Genomic DNA, 16,060 nt, shown 5'->3' with positions numbered 1-16,060 from the left:
GAAGAGCAGTGACTCAGGAGTCCAGGAAACTTAGGAAGCCGAGCCACCTTCTTGTGCAATACCCCGGAGCCATGCAGGTCTAGGGGTGAAACTACTGCATGAGCAGGTTGATTTCACACGTCCCCGTCCATGCCTCACCGAAGGATGCTGCCTCACGTCCACAGAGGCATGGTGCAGGGACACTCCCATTCACGTGGGTAGTCTGAGTCACACAAACATGTGGTGGCCCATGGGCAGGCTTTGATGCTCTACCAGGGCCCAGGAACAAGCGAGAGCTGCCTTTGAATGGTAATAACTACCAGCAGGCCATGAGTTTCCTGTTGGGATTCCTGTTGGGATACGTTCATAAGACATCTCAGTTGGTCACAGATATTTTGAGTTATCATTGGGTCTGCTGGGTCACAGGGTTCAAGTGGAAGGGCATCTTACACCACAGCCTGGATTTGCTTCAAACCCCTTACTGCTCTGTACCCCACTCAAAACTGTCAGCATCGCAACTGAGTATGCAGTGTGTCAGAACAGCATGGTCAAAGGTGACATGTGTTGCCTCCAAAGAAATGTGGTGCCCCGTCGTGGGGGTCAAATGCAAAGTACAGCAACCTGCTTGTCACTTTTAGAGAGTGAGACATGCCCCAGCACCCCTAGAAACATTAAACCTGTGGCAGCCCCTGAACTTCCACGGACTTTCTCTCTCACCCTCTGGCATGAATGTGGCTTACTACACCTCGTGGGATACTTGCTACATGAACTTTCTGTTCGCAGTTGCAGTTAGCACTATGCCATCATTGTAAAGTATTAAACTGATGCTGTGTGGAAGATCAAGATGATCAATGTCCTTTTGGACTGTTTTATATCAGATACCAGAAGAGTTCACCTGGCCTGGGTGCAAATAAGGAAAGGTATAGTGTTGTCCTGTCTTGGCTAAGGAATTGCTTCTGAGTTTTATTAGTGATGAGAATGAGGAAAAAAGCATTTGCCAGGTCAACAGCTATAAATAGATATCTAGGGTTGTATTGATTTGTTACAGTGAATATCCTGTGTCCAGATCATCCTTGTTTTTGGCATCACCGTCTGTTTGCAGTAATATGTGATCATTCTCCATGACCAGTCTAACTTTTACACTGGCCAAATAGGCAAGTTGCATAGGCGTGAGATAAGAGTCACACCACCACATCTTTCACGCGTTGATGGTGGCACAAACCCATACAATTGGGTGGGGAATTTCTTTTGGCTCACTCTCTTGAAGGGAGGTCGGGTACAGTTCCAGGGGTTTCACTTGGCTCTTTCTACCATAGTAACCCTTGCTTCATGAATCAGAGAACAAGCATGGGCCTTTGCCTGTGACTAAGTTTATCTGGCCCTACTATACATTCCAAGATTGTGAAATAAACACAATGAGAATCCAACATCCTGCTGGACCCACTGTAAGATGGACTCGGGCCCAGACTCCATCAGTTATCTGACCAGTGGACCACAGTGGCATTTTTCAGGTCTCCTAGGGTAAATGTCAGTTCAGAGCAAGTATCTAATAACTCCCGGGAGGTCTTGTTATTCCTCTTTGCCCTATGTATAGTTTCTTAGATAAATCGCAGTAGGTTCCTCCAGGGAAGAGAAGGATGACTTTTGGTAAACACCTCTACCTCTATTACAACACCCTTCCTCAAAAGGGGGGCTTAGATGTGGGAGGTCAGAGGTCAAGATCCACTATGGAGATTTGAGGTCTTCCTACTATACCTCCAATTTTTACACTTGCATATATCAAGAATAACTTCAGTAGCTATTGCCATGGATGCCTGTGGATAAAAATGCTCTGATCACCAACTTCTCTGTTTACTGTGGTCATTCTGCTCACCTTGTCTTTGATGGTTAAACACTGCCAGGGGCCTTAAGCCTCTGGGACCCAGTATTCCCAGATCAGGGAAACCAATCCCTTCACAACATCCCCCAAGGTGATCTTCAGCCTTTCTGGGACAGCCACCAGCTTTTCAGGCATGTTGGCGTCTCCCCGCTGATGCACTTACTGCTGCCTTGGTGACGGGAGGATGAGAAGGTGGCTGCGCAGTCATTTGTAATAGAGAAGTACTGCCCTTAGGTATGCCAGCAGAGTTCTAGCATTTTGACCTAATTAACCATAGGCAAGAAGTAGGTCACAGAAACCTGGACTCACACAAGAGTGTACATCAGAATCCCCTGGAAAGCTTGTGAAATGGATTCCTGGGCCCTACCCCATGGGTTTCTGATTCAGTAGATCTGGGGTGGGGTCTGAGAATTTGCATTTCTGAGTTTCCAAATGATGCTGACACTGCTGTTTAGGGACATGGTTTGAGAACCACTATTTGACATTCCAACCTCATTATATTATAGACTTATAGAAAAATTTCCTCAAGCTTTAATATGCACACAAATCACCTGACGTCTTGCTAAAATGCAGGGCTTTGATCCACTAGGTCTGGGGTGAATGGTGAGGTTCTAGGGGACTGCGAGGGATTCTAGTCAGCTCCCAGGTGATGCCAGGCCATGGCTGCTGATTCACAGACTGCGGTGAGTATCAAAACCAATAGCCATGAGTCCAAGCTTGAATTAGCCAAGCTTGCAGACCATTAATGTCCCTCCTAGGGGCTCCTTCCAACACATTACAAACTACCCTTCTTCTGTGACTTTGATTCAATAAAGTCCTGTATTTTGAGTTCCTTAGTCTAACACTTCTGGAATCTACTCCGACATGGGCTCCCCAGACTCCTGACAACACAGATTGGTGCAATCCTGACCTGAGCTTCTTTTTGTGTGCAGGCTCCCACCACTCAGTTCAGGAACTTGCAGCTCCTTTCAGTAAGGGGCTAATGGCCCTGAGGGGTATTATGCTGAGGATGCCTGAGGAGCACGGGCATCAGCTTGTGAGACAGCTGCCCCAGGTACCGCATTGAAAGAATTTATGCAGGTGAGAATTGGTTCTCTCAAATCACGGAGGAAGAGCTTCCTTCAATAGCTAGGGAAGTACAAGAGACCTTGGAGTTTCCAAGTTCATAGTCTTACCCACATAAATCTATTCCACCTCTGCTTCAAATCCTACTCTCCACCAGCACCCTTCCCTTGGCAGAAGAAACCTAGTGAAGACTTTAGTTGGTGCTGCAGCTCTGAGTATCTTTCACCTGCAGCCACTTGTGGTAGCAACTTCAATATCAGTTAAGATCTCAGAAAGAAAGAAATGACATACTCCAACTGGACAGTTTACAAAGAGTTTAATAAAGGCACTGTCTACAAGGATGTGAGTAAGATAGGGAATTCACAAAGAATGGTACAGTACCTGTGGGGCTAGTAACAACAGGGCACCATTACCACCCCTAGACCTGAAGGATGGATGAGAATGTCCTCTCCCAAGCAGAAGTTAGAGAGAGCTGTGTGTGGAGGATTGTCAGGGTCCCACCCTGAGAGCTGCGTCCGCTGAGACCTGTGGAAACTGGTGGTGATCCACTGAAGAAATATAGAGTTAGAAGCAACAGTAAAGAAAGACAAGAGACATAGAGTATACTTTTTTTTTTTGGCAGTTTTTGGCCGGGGCTGGGTTTGAACCTGCCACCTCCGGCATATGGGGCCTGTGCCCTATTCCATTGAGCCACAGGTGCCGCCCATAGAGTAGAATTAAAAGCAGGGGCCATGGTCCATTGCCTGTCATGTGATTCCAGCAATGGCCCAGAGTGTTTGCTCCACTCTGATTTTATTGAGGTCTAGTTGAGGTCTAGTTGCCTAGAGGGTAAGATGAAGGAGGGAACAAATGCATCAGCAGTTTCTCTGATTGATCATGTCAGCTTCTATTGTTACTATAATTAACCTTAAGGGCAGCCTTCAGTAATCTGAAATCTGAGCCTTGGATTAGGAGAGCCTCCTGCTTGAGGTCACACACACAGATTTCTAGGGAGGTGTTAAGCTCCACTAGTTCTCTGTGGAGTGAAACGCCATCAGCGTTAATCTCCTGTGAGGGATTGGTTGGGGGAAGGCATTTTCCTCCCATCACCACCACAGAGGATTTTCCTCTGCTATAAGGGATATAAGCTCTTCTGCCCATATCTCAGAGCTCAAGCTACTCCTTGGTCTCTGCCCCAGGCAAATGCAAATCTCCACAATGGGTACCTGCTTTGTCTGTTTAATGGGCAGGAAACACCTAGAAGATGTATCTTTTTCTACGACTTGTCATAGACTTTTCTATGACCATTATTCTCCCCAGCGTGCTCACAGACCCAGCAGGGTGTTTGTAAGCTGTATCCCCAACAGGCTAGGATTTCAGAAAAGGCAAGAAGCTTGCTAGCAATATCTAGCTTAAACATAAACTAGCTGACTTTTCTTCGTTCCAAATCACTTAGCTTACTTTTTAGGTTTCCTCTTTTTCTGGGAGTGCTTTTCCTTTCCCAAGAATGGGGTCTTCAGTCCCCATTCTCCCAGCAGAGGATCATAAGATTCCCACCCTGTCCATAGTCATCCCACAGAAAGGGAACAGTGCACTATTGAATGAATTCAAATAGAAGTCCAAGGGCAAGGACATCCATTGATGTAAACCCTGTAGGTTAGCTGCCTGTGGGACATAGCAGGGTAGAGCAGGATCAGCAATGATTCTGCAGGAACAAATGGAAGATATCCTTGTTTACTTCATCCATAAAAATATCCAGGAAAGTAGTTCCATATCAGCATACAAAGCGCTTTTTTTTTTCTTTTTTTGGCCGGGGCTGGGTTTGAACCCACCACCTCCAGCATATGGGACCGGCGCCCTACTCCTTGAGCCACAGGCACTGCCCACAAAGTGCTTTTTTTAATGATAATATGTTATGCTATTGTGTAAATGTTCCATCTTTTACTTAATCTCTTCATGATGGACATTTAGGTGGCTTCTAATGTTTGGCCATTATAAGCAAAGGGCACCACTGTCACCACCTGTGCAGGTCCCATGACAGTCCAGCAGGGATGGGGTGGACACAGGCTTCAGGGGCTCCCAGAAAAGTGATGAAACCGGCTTCAAGGAAAGCAAGCACAGCTGTTCAAGTTACAAGGGCAGAACTCAGAAATACACTAGTCTACAACTGCTTGACCTGTGATTTTTTTTTTTTTTTCAATTAATCTGTTGTTGTTGTTGCAGTTTTTGGCCAGGGCTGGGTTTGAACCCGCCACCTCCAGTATACAAGGCTAGCGCCCTATTTCTTGAGCCACAGGTGCCACCCTCGACCAGTAATTTTTAAAAATCAACTTTTGTGGGGTTTTTTTTTTGTAGGGACAGAGTCTCACTGTACCGCCCTCGGGTAGAGTGCCGTGGCGTCACACGGCTCACAGCAACCTCTAACTCTTGGACTTACGCAATTCTCTTGCCTCGGCCTCCTGAGCAGCTGGGACTACAGGCGCCCACCATAACGCCCGGCTATTTTTTTGTTGCAGTTTGGCCGGGGCCAGGTTTGAACCCGCCACCCTCGGCATATGGGGCCGGCGCCCTACTCACTGAGCCACAGGCGCCACCCAACTTTTGTGTTTTTATGTTCAGTCTCCCCGACTGATTATAAACTCCTTGGTGGCACAGACTGTCTTGGCACAGACTGTCTGTCCACGGATCCTCCCACAGCCTCTGGGACAGTCTGGCATGAGTGAAGGAATGAGGGAACTTCGATGTTCAGAGCTGTGCCATACATCATATATCCACCGACCTAGTTGCTGGGTGGAATAAAAAAAAATTATCTGAAAACAACTTAAAAGAAAAACTACCCTGAGTATTCTACCCAACTCCAACAGAAGAACATCAAGGCGACAGAGCATCATGGCAGAACATCATGGCACAGAGCACAGCATTTCAAAATGACTATATGGTATAAAACTCTGACAACATTTAATAACACAGTTTGAGCTGAAGAAAGATTCCATTCTCCCTGAAGGATTTCATAGGTCAACATCAGCTTGTTCAGCCTTGGCTTTTGATTAATGGTGCTCAAGATCTGCTCCCTGAAATCAGATCAATCAGATCACATAGCCTGTGGCTTTAAAGTGATAGCTGAGTAATGGATGGTAATTTCCCATCTATTCTGATAGGACTCCCTTTCCAATGAATTTTTGTGCATTCTGCTAAGTGCCTCTGGTTTTCATTTCCTTTACTCATTTTTCTTCTATGAATGCCCTTCTAACATGGGTCGAGTAGGTGGTCCATGGCTTATTAAGTTTGTAGAGATTTGTTTCTGTCTGTTACAGACTGAGTCTTCTTATCTCACCTTGATTTGTTAGGATGCATTTGCCCTCCTGTCACCAAGAGCACTGGAGGTCTTTTTCTACAGATAACAAAGAGCAGGCAGTTTTATTTTTAGATTCTATTATAAGATTTGAGGAGTAAGGGAGAGATAGCAAAGGGTTTCTGTAAGACATTCAACTACTCAAGTGTATTGAGTAAGACATTCAACTACTCAAGTGTATTGCTACAGAATGTGGGCCCTGCACACATGCAAAATTCAAAACAAACCAACATTTTCAATAAGTAGAGGCCAAGAGCTGCACAGTCACACATGCCTGCAGTCCAGTTCCCTGGACGCTGAGGTGGGATGATTGCTTGAGTCTAAGTTCAAATCCAGTCTAGGCAACATGGTGAAACTGCCCCCATCCTACTGTCTCTGGGAAAAACAAAAACCAAAAAAGGGAGAAGAAACCATGCCATTTCTTGATTTGGGACCACAGGCGCTGATATATATTTACTGACCACAGATAGCACAAATAAAATAGTCTACCAAGTGATAGAGGGTGGTATGCCAGTTACCCCACTTGAAGATTACTTTTTAATTTTTGCAAATCTTTATTTATTTATTTAGACAGTTTCACTTTGTTGCCCTCAGACATCATAGCTCATAGCAACCTCAATCTCTTGGGCTCAAGAGATTGAGTCTCCTGGCTCAGCCTCCCTGGTAGCTGGGACTACAGGTGCCTGCATACCTGGCTATTTTTAGACAGAGTCTCTCTCTGGCTCAGGCTGTTCTGGAACTTGTGAGCTCAGGCAATCCACCTGCTTTGGCCTTCCAGAATGCTGGGATTACAGACATAAGCCACTGCACCTGGCCTTTTGTAAATCTTTTTTTTTTTTTTTTTAAGACAGGGTTCTACTTTGTCGCCCTCAGTAGAGTGCTATGGCACGACAGCTCACAGCAACCTCCAGCTCTTGGTCTTAGGCGATTCTTTTGCCTTAGCCTCCCCCGTAGCTGGGACTACAGGCACCCACCACAACGCCTGGATATTTTTTGTGGCAGTTTGGCCAGAGCTGGGTTTGAACCCGCCACTCTTGGTATATGGGGCAGGCACCCTACTCACTAAGCTACAGTCACTGCCCCAGCTGTATTTAGAGACTGGGTCTTACTCTTGCTCAGGCTGGTCTTGGACTCTTGAGTTTAAGCAATCCACCTGCCTTGGCCTCCCAGAGTGCTAGGATTACAGGTGTGAGCCAACAGCCTGGCCCACTAGTTTCTTTTTATCATTAAGGAGTATTCTAGTGTATGGTATATATAACACAATTTATTCATTTTGTCACTGATGAGCATTTAATTTCTTAGAATGAAATTTTAAAAATTGTAAATAAATATTTAATGAATTGTACCTAGCACTCTGGGAGGCTCAGGAGGAGAATCCCGTCAGCTCAGAAGTTTGAGACCAAGAGCAAGAGCAAGAGCAAAACCCCGTCTCTACTAAACATAGAAGTTAGTCGGGCTTTGTGGCAGGTGCCTGTAGTCCCAGCTACTTGGAAAGCTGAGGCATGAGGATCACTTGAGGCCGAGAGTTTGAGGTTGCTGTGAGCTGTGCAGTCAAGACACTCTAGCCTGGGGCAGGCACCAGGGCAAAACTGTCATGAGAAAAAAAAAAAAAAGTTAAGAAATAAATTTTTCAGCTTGGCGCCTGTGGCTCAAGCAGCTAAGGCACCAGCCACATAACACCTGAGCGGGCAGGTTCGAATCCAGCCCAGGCCTGCCAAACAATGATGGCTGCAACCAAAAAATAGCCCAGCGTTGTGGTGGGTGCTTGTAGGCCCAGCTACTTAGGAGGCAGAGGCAGGAGAATCGCTTGAGCCCAGGAGTTGCTGTGAGCTGTGATGCCACAGCACTCTACCCAGGGGGACAGCTTGAGGCTCTGTCTCAAAAAAAAAAAAAGAAATACATTTTTCCCCTCCTTATGCATATTCAAAAGTAGAGGTTTTTTTTTTTTTTTTTTTTTTTTTGCCGGGACTAGGTCCAAACCCACCACCTCCGGGATATGGGGCTGGTGCCCTATTCCTTTGAGCCACAGGGGCCGCCCTAAACATAGAGTTTTTGTATGTGTGTGTGTGTGTGTGTGGTTTTTTTTTTGTGGTTTTTGGCCGGGGCTGGGTTTGAACCCGCCACCTCCGGCATATGGGACCGGCGCCCTGCTCCTTGAGCCACAGGCACCGCCCTAAACATAGAGTTTTGACAATGCCTTTTCTTCTCTATAATAGCAACACCTAGTGGTTTAGGAAGGATATAGGTCTGGAAGGAAGTGTGTGCATTTACAACTTGGAAACACGGACTTTTAATTTTAAAAGACCTTAGCATCCTGGCTGGGCGTGGTGGCTTATGCCTTTAATCCTAGCACTCAGGGAGTCTGAGGCTTGAGCTCACAAGTTGAGGACCAGCCAGAGCAAAAGCGAGGATTCCTCCTTCCTGCTCCCCCTGTCTCTACTAAAGATAGAAAAACTGAGGTCAGAGGATTGCTTGAGCCCAAGAGTTGGAGATTGCTGTGAGCTATAATGCCACAACACTTTAACCAGGGTGATAGCTTCAGACTCAAGGAAAAAAAAAAGATCTTAGTATCCAGATGTCCTTTAGAACCACATGACGATGCCTGAACCCTAGTTGAAATCATTTAAGTCAGAATCTTTGCAGAATTCTAGGGAGAGCCCAGGATTAGGAGGTTATAAAAGCTGCCAAAGGATTTTATTTTTTCTGAGACAGAGTCTCACTTGGTCACCCTCGGAGGCGTGCCATGGTCTTAGTTCACAGCAACCTGAAATGCTTGGGTTCAAGTGACCCTCTTGCCTCAGCCTACTGAGTAGCTGGGACTACAGGCACCTGCTACAATGCCTGGCTATTTTTTAGAGACAGGGTCTTGCTCTTGCTCAGGCTGGTCACAAACTCGTGAGCTCAGGTAATCCACCCACCTCAGCCTCCCAAGTGCTGGGATTACAAGTGTGAGCTACTTTACCTGGCCTTTGCCAGGGGATTTTAATATGCAGCCAAGGCTAAGAACTGCTAATCGAGACCAGTAGTTCTGAAAACCTGGTGAAATATCAGAATCACCAAGAGGGCTCTTTTAACCACAGATTGCTGGGCTCTGCCCTCGGAGTGTCTGGGGCAGAAGCCAAGAATTTGCATTTCTAACAATTTCCCAGGTGATGCTGATTCTGTAAGTCTGAGAACCCCATGATGAGAACCACTGATCTAGACCAACTCTGTTATTTAATACAAGAAAAAAATGCAGGCCAGACAGCCAAAGTATAATAATTTGCTGAAGTCACGGAGCCAGGTAGTGGCAAAGTCATAATTAGAACAGAGGCCTCACAATTACTTTCCTCTCATCTGATAAATTCAAACTTGGATGTTGCTCAACATTATGCTATTTGAACCTATGTTAAAAGTCTTTCCCTCAACAAAAAATAAACAAAACAGATGTTTGAAGGAGTGGATGAGAGAACTGTTTTCCATAAACCTATTTGCAAAAACCTAAGATCCCAAGGAGGTGGAAGCAGAGCACTTACTGCTGAGACAAAGACTTGAGTATAAAAAGGTTGGGAAACTGAACTCAGATGGCCTGAAGGCTGACCTGTGCCCAGGAAAGGGTGCATCTGCCCTCCGGTACACCTGTCTTCTCCCCTCCTTCAACTACCCCCCAAAGGCTGAGCTGCTGCAACCTGTCTGGCTCACATGGTGACAAATCACCGAGGCAAGAGATACCTGGGCTGAAGTTTATGTTTCTTCCACATTCCTCTCATAACACAAGACCATTTTGCTATATTTCCCCGTGGCACCTAGATCTCACTCACATTTGCCCTTTACAAAAGGATTTCCCCAAATATAACTGGCTTGTCCCCAACAGTTATAGCACACGCCTGATGTTTAGACAGCCGCAGGCCCAGGTCTGTAGTGTAACAGCTGTGGAGGGGTGTGAGCCCATCCTAACTGTGCTAAGGACACTGAAATGACACATTGCACTGATAGTTTGGACCCTGCCTGCTGAACCACTCTGGCCCCAAGCTGCACGAGAGTGTGTCGTATAGCAGGAGAGCTTTACGACGGGGCTAGGGAATCTGTATTTTAAATACATCCGTGTCTGGGGAACAATGCCTAATATCATATTGAACATTTAATGAGTAATCATTAATTCCATTAGTTGCTTTGGGGGTGGTGCTACATAAAATTATACAGTGATTTTCATAGTGTTCACACTTGATAAGTGGAGAAAATATTCTCAGCTCAGGATTCAAGCAGAAACCGATCCATTCTAATAATGGGAATAGAGGAGAAAAGAAACCGCATTGGCCAGAGAATGCAATTGCAGGGCATTCCCATATAGGATATTAAAAAGGGGCGGCGCCTGTGGCTCAAAGGAGTAGGGCGCCGGCCCCATATGCTGGAGGTAGCAGCTTTAAACCCAGCCACGGCCAAAAAAAAAAAAAAAAAAGATACTAAAAAGTGTTTTCTGGGCCAGGTGTGATAGCTCAAATCTGTGATCCCGGCACAATGTGAGGTTGAGGAGGGAGGATCACTTGAAGCCAGGCATTTGATATCAGCCTGAGCCAAGAGTGAGACCCTATCTCCACAAAAAATAGAAAAATTAGCTAGGTGTGGTGGGGTCCGCCTGTAGGCCCAGCTACTTGAGAGGCTAAGGCAGGAGAATTGCTTGAGCCCAGGAATTTGAAGTTGCTATGAGTAATGATGATACCATTCCACTTCAGCCAGGGCCACAGAAACTCTGTCTCAAAAAAAAAAAATTATCTGCAGACAATGATGGATGCAGACTCATCTTTGAATAAAGACAAATGCAAAGACTTAGGGATTCTTCTGATATGGAGTAAAAAGCAGCCAGACCAAAACAGTCCTCCGCCTTGGCTCGGTGCCTGTAGCTCAAGCCACTAAGGCACCAGCCACGCACACTGGAGCTGCCGGGTTCGAATCCAGCCCGGACCTGCCAAACAGCAACAACTACAACTAAAAAATAGCCAGGCGTTGTGGCAGGCGCCTGTAGTCTCAGCTATTTGGGAGGCTGAGGCAAGAGAATCGTTTAAGCCCAGGAGTTGGAGGTTGCTGTGAGCTGTGACATCACAGCACTCTACCCAGTGACAGCTTGAGGCTCTGTCTCAAAAAGAAACGATCCCCTGCAAACTACAATTGTCATAGCAACATTTTCTTTTTTCTTTTTAGAGAGTCTCACTTATATCACCCTTGATAGAGTGCTGTGCTGTCACAGCTCACAGCAACCTCTAACTCTTGGGCTTAGGCAATTCTCTTGCCTCAGGCTCCCAAGTAGCTGGAACTACAGGCACCTGCCACAACTACCTGCTAAGTTTTTTTGTTGCAGTTTGGCTGGGCCGGGTTTGCAAACCACCACCCTCAGTATAGGGGGCCGGTGCCCTACTCACTGAGCCACAGGCGCTGCCCCAGCAACAGTTTCTTAGGAAGAATAAGGTTGATACCAGAATTCCCGTTTTGGCTTTAATAGGCTGCTGTTTATGCTGTTTTTTGTTTTTTTGTTTTTTTTTAGACATTCTGTAGAATGCCCTGGCATCATAGCTCACAGAATCCTCAAACTCTTGGGCTTGGGCTCAAACTTTGTTAGCTTATTCATGTGAAGGATATTTTTATTTATTTATTTATTTTGCAGTTTTTTGGCCGGGGCTGGGTTTGAACCCACCACCTCTGGCATATGGGGCCGGTGCCCTACTCCATTGAGCCACAGACACCGCCCTGAAGGATATTTTTAAATTGATATATAACAAGTCACACACTGGGAAAAAAATATTTCCAAGTCATACTGAAAAGGATCTGTATTCAGAGTATATATAAAGACATTTCACAACTCAACAAGAAAACAAACCCAATTTTTAAAATATCTGAATAGACATTTCAGCAAAGAAGATATAGAACTGGCTGATAAATATAAAAAAAGATGTTGCGTCAACATCATGAGTCATTAGAAATATACAAATTAAAACTACAGGGGCAAGCCCAGTGGCTCAAGCCCATAATCCTAGCACTCTAGGAGGCTGTGAGGTGGGCGTATTGCCTGAGCTCAGGAGTTGAAGACCAGCCCGAGCAAAAGCAAGACCCCATCTCTAAAAAATAGCCTGGAGCTGTGGCAGGCACCTATAGTCCCAGCTACCAGGGAGGCTAAGGCTAAAGAATCGCCTTGAGTCCAAGAGTTTGAGGTTGCTATGAGCTATGATGCTGCGGCATTCTACCAAGGGCAACAAAGTGAGACTCTGTCTCAAAAAAACACACCCTCCCCACCCAACTACAATGAGACCTCATACCCATCAGAATGGCAATAATCAAAATGGACTGACCTTTGCAAGTGTTGGTGAACACATGGAACACCTTCAGTGTGCAATCCTCACACAAAGCTGATAGGATTGTAATTTGGTGCACACTTCGGAAACAGCTTGGTAGTTCCTTAAAAATTAAAACATAAGGCTCAGTGCCTGTAGCTCAAGTGGCCAAGGCTTCTTTTTTTAATGTGAAAAACATCTTGAGGCTCTGTCTCAAAAAAGAAAAACAAACTAAAACATACATTTACTATACAATATAGCAATTTCATTCTTCAGTATATATACCCCCAAAATGAAAATGTGTCTTTGTACATAAAAATTTTGCATGCAAATGTTCACATAATTATTCATAATAGACAAAAGTGGAAAGAATCCAAATTTGAACAGGTAAACAAAATCACTATGTTCACACAATGGAATACTATTCATAAAAAGACTAATTATTGGTACATGTTTTAAAATGGATATACCTCAAAAATGTTAGGTGACAGAAGACAGACTCAAAGACTACATATTTCATAATTTATATGCAAGGTTCACAAATGGTTTGTAGATACAAAAAGGAGATTAGTTGCTTGGGTCTGGGGAATGGGAATAGGGAGTGACTATAAACAGGCATGAGGAATCTTTGTGAGGTGATGGAAAGGTTCAAAAATACGCAGGATAGATTATTATGTGTCATCTACAGCTCCTTGATACAGGAGGGGGGTCACTCAAGCAGACAGGGGCCCCTGAGTTAAAATTTTCTCAAAAGCTTTTCACCTATATGCAGCATTGAAAAAAAAAGAAGCAAAAATTGCTTTAAGTACAACTTCATGATGTTTTTAGTCATCTCTGTAATTTACAGTGGAAAGAACATGATTTACTTTGCAGACTACAAGCATGTCTTGTGTATGGACAGATGTACTTGACAAGTGGATTGCAGAAAAAGAGAACCCCTATGACTGGAAAAATACAGAAAGGTTGACTGGACTAGTCAAAAATGCTGGTCCAAACATATCGTGGAGCTGTCTCATGGATCCCCAGTTTGTCTCCAATCTATCTCCTAGGACCCCTTTCGGTCTTCAGTCATACCTGCTTGAGTCACGACACGCCTACAATGTAAGCTTTGTGTGAAATGTTCATGACCCTACAGAGGCAGCCTGTCCCTTGTGGTGGCTTTCTTCCTCTGGGAATTCAATTTTCTGTAGGACATCCTCTCAAATTTATGGACAGTAGCATAGCATCATTAAGTATTTAAAGCACAACCAGTTGAAGACTGACCACACATCAATCACTTCATAGGATCTGAAATGAACTATTTCCATTGCCAAGAAATAAACTCCAAAATGGTTTCCAAATTATTTATAAGAAACACTTGTTTGCCTGAGTCTCGTCTTTGTCACTGTCCACTGGCAGCCACACCTGCCTGGGTCAGCTGGCAGCCACAAGTGTTGCAAAGGCGAGAAAACATGGGGAAAATTATTTTTAAACAGCGTGTAACTGTTCAGTTACGCTTCCCAATAGCACAGTATGTTTTTGGGTGAATTATACTAAATATATATTCTGTTTCCAGACTCTCTGGATACTCTGTATTGCATTATTTTGTTTTTCCAAAAGAACAATAGGTCCTATTGCTTCAGAGCACTTCACCAGAAAACACTGAGCGGAGCATACTATTTGAAAGTGCAGACAACATGGATTAAAAATAATTTTATCTCATGTTTCCTGACTGCAGACGTGTTGTAATATCCTCTGCTAAGGGACGTCAGTTTTGTCCTGCAGAAGCTCATCTTTTCTAACCTCAGCTGGTTATGGCAATTTCCCCAGGGCCAATTCATTTCCTGTATCAGTTATTTAGGTCATTCTTCCCAAGATACCATGATTTTTCCTCATGGTGGTAAAAGAAATAAAGCACTCTTGCATGTTAAAAAGAAAAATCCACAAATAAATTGGTAACTAGATTAAGTTCATACTGAATTATACAAAAAGTTGTATTCATAATTTAAATATGCGAATTATAAAAGCTGAGCGTAATGGAATAGGCTTTTCTAATTCACTTTCTATTTTTAAGTTTAATTGTGTATATTTTTATTTTTATTTTTATTTTTTTTTTATTATTATTTTTTTTTATTTTTGGCCGGGGCTGGGCTTGAACCCGCCACCTCCGGCATATGGGACCGGCGCCCTACCCGTTGAGCCACAAGCGCCGCCCGTGTATATTTTTAAAATCGTTTCATCATTTGATTTTGTTCAAGTTTAAGTTTGTGTGCATGTGATCCATTTCACTTGGCAACAGGGTCTTAGTTTTGACAAAGAAATGAAGGATATTGCTAAGTGTAATGGATCACATGCGCACAAATGTAAAACTTTAGTTGTAAAGCTGTCACTGTCAATATTTGTTTCTAAAGCTTACTACTGCTCTCACACATTTGTCGTTGGTGTGACGGAAGGGTCTAATACCTCATAAGTATTGAGACTGGCTATTAGCAAGCCTGACATTACCTGCACAAACATTTTCATTGGAGGCGTTTGCTTCTCTTTCAGTGTCATAGAAACTCTGCATCAGGGCTGCTTTCTTTTTCCTTCTGTCTAAGACTTTCCAGTTTACCTGTATGGTTCCCACACCCACAGAACCCCTCAGGATAATTTGGAAGAAATGTCTAAATCAACAAATATAAAGTAGTATTTATAAACATCATGAAATAAACAACTACTATCCATATATAGTTTTCTATATATTTAATAATCACAGTAACTTTACACTGGAGATCCTTATTTTACAAATGAAGGCACACATCAGGTAACCTCACAAAGATAAGCAAATTGGCCAGAGGGACAGGACGAGTAAGAGGCAGTGAGAGGATTCAAGCAGATTTTTCTACCTCAAAATCACTTTACCCACAACTCTTGCATAAGTCAAGATGTACGTTGTTTCATTTCAAGGCATGGATTTGACAATGATATACTATTAATTTTGAAATTACCTTTTAACTGGGTAAATTTACATATAATACAGCAGACACATCTTAAGTACTAATATTATATCTCTGTATCTGTGTAACCACCTTCTGGATCTGATGATCAAAATCATCTGAGGATTTGGGGGAAAAAAATCTGGGCTAAATTCCAGAGTGAATGAAATCATAGCGTTACAGGAATAAGAATTTTCTTAAAAGCTCTTCAATGTGAATTTTCAGATCAGCATTTTGGAACTTATGTAATAAAGCACTGTAATATGTTAGATTATGTGATGAAGCCTTGATATCCTGTCACACATCAAAGTGCAACAAACATTTATTACATTAAACCGATTAGTTATATTTAAAAAAACAGGTTTTCATTTCATTTCTAGGTGCTGATTTCTGATAAAAAATAAAGTTTTCAGATTAGAAAGGACAATTTCTTTTTTATTTATTTATTTATTTATTTATTTTGTAGAGACAGAGTCTCACTTTATGGCCCTCGGTAGAGTGCTGTGGCGTCACACGGCTCACAGCAACCTCTAACTCTTGGGCTTACGCG

The 16,060-nt window shown here is 43.8% G+C and overlaps 1 protein-coding gene across 4 annotated transcripts in view; it reads right to left on the bottom strand.

Moving 5' to 3' along the window:
• C2H9orf85 (chromosome 2 C9orf85 homolog) overlaps positions 1-16,060 on the bottom strand; it is a 237,403-nt gene that overhangs the window by 128,250 nt on the left and 93,093 nt on the right. The window contains exons 4-5 of one of the 4 annotated variants that reach the window (XM_053574991.1): positions 12,575-12,680; positions 3,239-6,629 (exon numbers count right to left, since the gene is read on the bottom strand). The exons of 1 other annotated variant lie outside the window; for it this stretch is intronic. In XM_053574991.1, the coding sequence (XP_053430966.1) occupies positions 12,608-12,680 (73 nt within the window). In that variant the 3' untranslated portion in view covers positions 3,239-6,629; positions 12,575-12,607. Of the gene's footprint in view, positions 1-3,238; positions 6,630-12,574; positions 12,681-16,060 lie in introns of those variants that run through there. 2 more of the 4 variants (XM_053574992.1, XM_053574994.1) reach the window with 2 other exon arrangements.

This window comes from Nycticebus coucang, chromosome 2 (genome assembly GCF_027406575.1).
Source record: "Nycticebus coucang isolate mNycCou1 chromosome 2, mNycCou1.pri, whole genome shotgun sequence".
NCBI classification, from domain to species: domain Eukaryota; kingdom Metazoa; phylum Chordata; class Mammalia; order Primates; family Lorisidae; genus Nycticebus; species Nycticebus coucang.
Note: the sequence above shows the minus strand (reverse complement) of the source record. Positions and strands in the feature narration are given on the sequence as shown.